Below are 4,469 nucleotides of genomic sequence, written 5' to 3'. Positions count from 1 at the left end.
TCTATGTTAATTAGTCTGGAAACACAGCTTTTTATCATGCCTTACAAGGACAACTAAACACAGGCGGTCAATTTGCCATAACTGCATACAATATGAATGCAACCTTGCTTACATGTATAGGTTTAGTAGTGAATGCTCATGAGCTTCACATATTACACATAAAACAGCATGTTTGTTATCTCTTGGAACAGCTAGCAGTGTAGGAAACTGGTGCTTCTATTATTAATCATTTACCTCATATATTTTATATGTTTTTCAAGGGCGGACAAGTTCAGCAAGCAGAAAAGAAATGTGGGACACAATAGTCATTGGTGTCAATGCGTGTGGGAATCATGTGAGGGACAAGCGGAATTGTCACAAGAGATTTGATGATATTAGGTCCAAATTGAAAAAGAAAATACAACACCAACGCGTGCATGCTACTGGCACTGGAGGTGGGCCCACACCACAACGTCTCATATTAAGTCCATTGGAGGAGCTGCTTCGGGCAAAATTACTTCCCGTCGTCGTGGAAGGCTTACCTGGTGACCGTGATATAGGAATTTACCCCTCACAATTTCCACCAGGTGAGAAATATTACTGTACTAGGCGTGTCGTTGCTTACAGTTATTTTGCATAGTTACACTGCTTTTTATACTGTCTTCACAATATAAGCATACCTGCATCTATATATGTATATGTCTGATTCTGTATATATATATATCTCAAAATAGACATATATGTTGTAGTCCTACTAAAAGCAGTAACTAATATAGCACGTGCCATTGCGTGCTCATTTACATGTGAATTCCCAAAATGCATTGCTGCAGTGGAAGCAATTGATGGTGGCCGAAGATGGGGAACAACAGGGTAGTACACATGTGTAACACATGTTAATCAGAAATTATTACTAGCTACAGGTACAGAACAGAAATATGTTGAATATTATTGTGTATTTTATTTATTTTACTCCGACAAACATGACATTACTGCCTATTTTAAGCATGCATCAAATATATTGCATGCAACGGCCTACAAACATCACTTGCACTAACACATCTATAGTTGTTTATGAAAAGGTCCATTTTTGCTTTAACTCATATACAGACAGCATAATGAGGCACACGTATCATATTTTATGTCATTGTTTTCATAACTTAAAAACTGCACACGACTATTTAGCTCATCTACCATTGTGTTAAAGCAGCTGCAATTAATATCTCATCACAGCATACACTTCAACAGAGGGGGTGGGGTTCAGCACACACACTAATTACAGCCTCATTTTAGGGGCAACTTAGTTCACACCATTTTCACCTGTTTCAAGTAATTGAAAGGTGTGGCTGATTAGGCTTTTTGGGGAAGGGAATACCGTTCTTACAACCTGACTAGCACAACTGAAGTTAATCACACTCATTTGAAAGCTTCACTTTAGCTACTAAATGCCCCAACAACTCATTACTTATCAAAGCGTACCTCACACATTAGTTCACTCATATCTATAGTTGAACTACTACTATCAACGACACATTATCACACACTGCATGTGTTGTCTTGTTGAGTCACAGCCACATTCAGGTGTGCCACATCTTATATTAATGTACCACACATATCCTCTACCAAAAACAACACTTTTTGCAATATGACCACCTTCATGATAACCATTGTGAATGGTCAGCTCATGATAGTTATGTACATTATGATACTGATATCACTACACAACATATGATTTTTATGTACAAATTTTATCTATTTATCCTCACGCATTACTGCAGGAACATAGTATGTTTTATGTTAGGGAACTCAAAAGTTCTAAGTACACAGGCAAGTACATTGTTATTACAACTATTTATGTTCACTTTCACACACACATTTTGGGTTAAGGAAATGATGCTGTTAGGTACTCATAAATACAGAACATACAATAACTGTTTGTTCAATATTTACACATGTAAATGTAAAACTTATGTTATTGTTATATATAGTTGCCCCTGAAGGACATGTGTCACCTGAGACTGAACAAGTGTCTTCACCTGGGTCAGCCAGCTCAACACACCTAGAAGGTGAGTGTATCAGTTGGTGGCCATATAATATGTGCTCTTCTATATGTTATGTTGTCATGTTCATTATTTGTTTTGCACATCTTCTTTAAATAGGATTACTTAGTGTCAGTGAAAATGAAGTGTAAGGCAACTTGTATTGTGTTAGTGATGTTAACTATCATGTAGGAGTTGTGAGTTTACAGCAAGTTTTCATTCACTCATATTTCATACTGAGTCCAAACATTATTCTTAAGTCAAGGTAGTTTTTAATGTGAGGTTATAAAACGTATGGAAACATGTTACTTGTTACTTATGACACAGTACAATTACATAGTAACACAGCAGAGATTAACATGCCATTTAATAATGTGTACATTTATTTGTAGAACATGATGAAGAGGATTTTGATGATGATGATGATGATGATGATGATGCCGCCGCCGCCATAGACACACAAATACAAGCAAGTGACCATGAAGAGGTTCCAATTGAAACTGTTTTACCGCCAAAACGTCCAGCAAATACCACATATGATGCAATTGTAGCTTCTGAGGGAAAAATTGTGGAAGCAGAAAATCGTCGCCATTCTGACCTGATGACAGTGCTGGAAAGGATGATTGCACTGCAGGAAGAAACAGTTTCACAATTGGCACATCTCCACAGAGTCTTCATTGAAGTGCCTAAACAGTTGCAAAAAATCAACACCTCATTCGAAGCATTAGTTGTTCAGCAAACACAAGCTAATTACTGGAGAATGACTAATGTACCACAATTCAACAGCTCACAGGCAGGATCTGTTCATGCAGGTCAGTTTTCACCACATGCTTCTGATATTCATTCACCAGGCCCAAATGTTACCGGTCAAGTAGCAGACATTGCTGTGCAGGTTCCTGACGCCATCCTACCGCTGCCATCTGTACAAATTCAGCAGCTGACACCTACAAAGGAGGCCACAAAAAGAAAACACAAGCAGTTACTACTGACCAGTTTTTGGTCAAAAACAACAAAAGACACACATGAAACAGACCAACCATCACTTGTGCAGTGTCTACCAACTTGCTCACATGTGTCAGTGGGCACAAGCCCTGTCCGTGAACAGTCACTACCCAAAAGCCCTGTAGGTGAGTCACTGCCCAAAAGCCCTGTAGGTGAATCGCTGCCCAAAAGCCCTGTAGGTGAATCGCTGCCCAAAAGCCCTGTAGGTGAGTCACTGGCCACAAGCCCTGTAGGTGAACAGTCACTACCCAAAAGCCCTGTAGGTGAGTCACTGCCCAAAAGCCCTGTAGGTCAATCACTGCCCAAAAGCCCTGTAGGTGAGTCACTGGCCACAAGCCCTGCCCGTGAAGTGCCAGAGGCCACTCAAAGTGGCTCTGTTGTGCCTAAAGTTGGTGGCAAAAGAAAAAGGAAAATTCAAGAGACAACAAGCAGGCCTGTTACTCGCTCGCAAAAGGAACAAAAAAAATAAATGTTATAATTCAGAAAATATGTCTTTGGCCTTGTTTTGTTGACTTCAGATTATCTAATTACTATTGTATGTATGCTGAAGACTGTGTTGTTTCCAAACTTTCAAGTATGTTCTTGTACACGTGAAGTTTTGGAAATGTTAACACTACTAATTAATGAATAGTGTTATAAATATTTATGTTTTAATCGTCTGTTCAGTAATGGTCCACCAGGAGCCAGTTGCTAAGTTTAGAGAAGCTGCCATTGACTTTGCAGCAAAACATTGCATTTGGGTGTGTTAATTGATGTAATCATTGCATGTGCATATTATTTTCATGCAATTATAAAAGCACCTATTTAACTGCAAACATCTTTCTTGTACGTGTACAGCAGGATTTTGTGTTAAATATTACTTACCTTAGGTGACCATTGTAATGTTGTCCTTTAATCATTTATGTGTTCTTGTTTCAAGAACATCTCTGAATTTATACTAAAATATATGTAGTATGTATTGATATATGCACACACACACACAGACACACACTGTGTGTGTGTGTGTGTGTGTGTGTATATATATAGTACTATCTAAACTGGTATAGATGTATTTACAAAAAACATACACTTCATGCTTCCTTGTGAAAACACACTATTTTAATAATACAGGCCTAATGTTTGACAACTATACTAAGTGTGAGCCTCTAACATTATTGGGTGCAAACAAATGTTTATTACTTAATTCACTCATGTTTATCACCATTTAAATAGGTTTCATACAAGGCCTACTTACTGCCATCAATATGTTGTGTGTACTCCTGCAATATAAAAAAAAAAAAAAAAAAGATACAATATATATATATATATATATATATATATATATATATATATATACATATACATATATACACACACACACACACACACACTATACATATAGTACAATATACACTTTATATATATATATATATTTTTATGAGAGAGATATATTTATATATATATAGATACACA

General features: G+C 37.2%; 1 protein-coding gene across 1 annotated transcript; it reads left to right on the top strand.

The window, feature by feature from the left end:
• Nucleotides 1-200: 200 nt before the first annotated feature.
• Nucleotides 201-3,745, top strand: LOC142486907 (uncharacterized). The gene is made up of 3 exons (XM_075585378.1): nucleotides 201-566; nucleotides 1,965-2,042; nucleotides 2,408-3,745. The coding sequence occupies exons 1-3, from the start codon at nucleotides 290-292 to the stop codon at nucleotides 3,484-3,486; spliced, it is 1,434 nt and encodes a 477-aa protein (XP_075441493.1). The 5' UTR covers nucleotides 201-289; the 3' UTR covers nucleotides 3,487-3,745.
• Nucleotides 3,746-4,469: the final 724 nt, after the last annotated feature.

This window comes from Ascaphus truei, chromosome 2 (assembly GCF_040206685.1).
Source record: "Ascaphus truei isolate aAscTru1 chromosome 2, aAscTru1.hap1, whole genome shotgun sequence".
Classification (NCBI taxonomy): domain Eukaryota; kingdom Metazoa; phylum Chordata; class Amphibia; order Anura; family Ascaphidae; genus Ascaphus; species Ascaphus truei.
The sequence above is the reverse complement of the archived record's forward strand: the minus strand, read 5'-3'. Positions and strand labels throughout refer to the sequence as shown.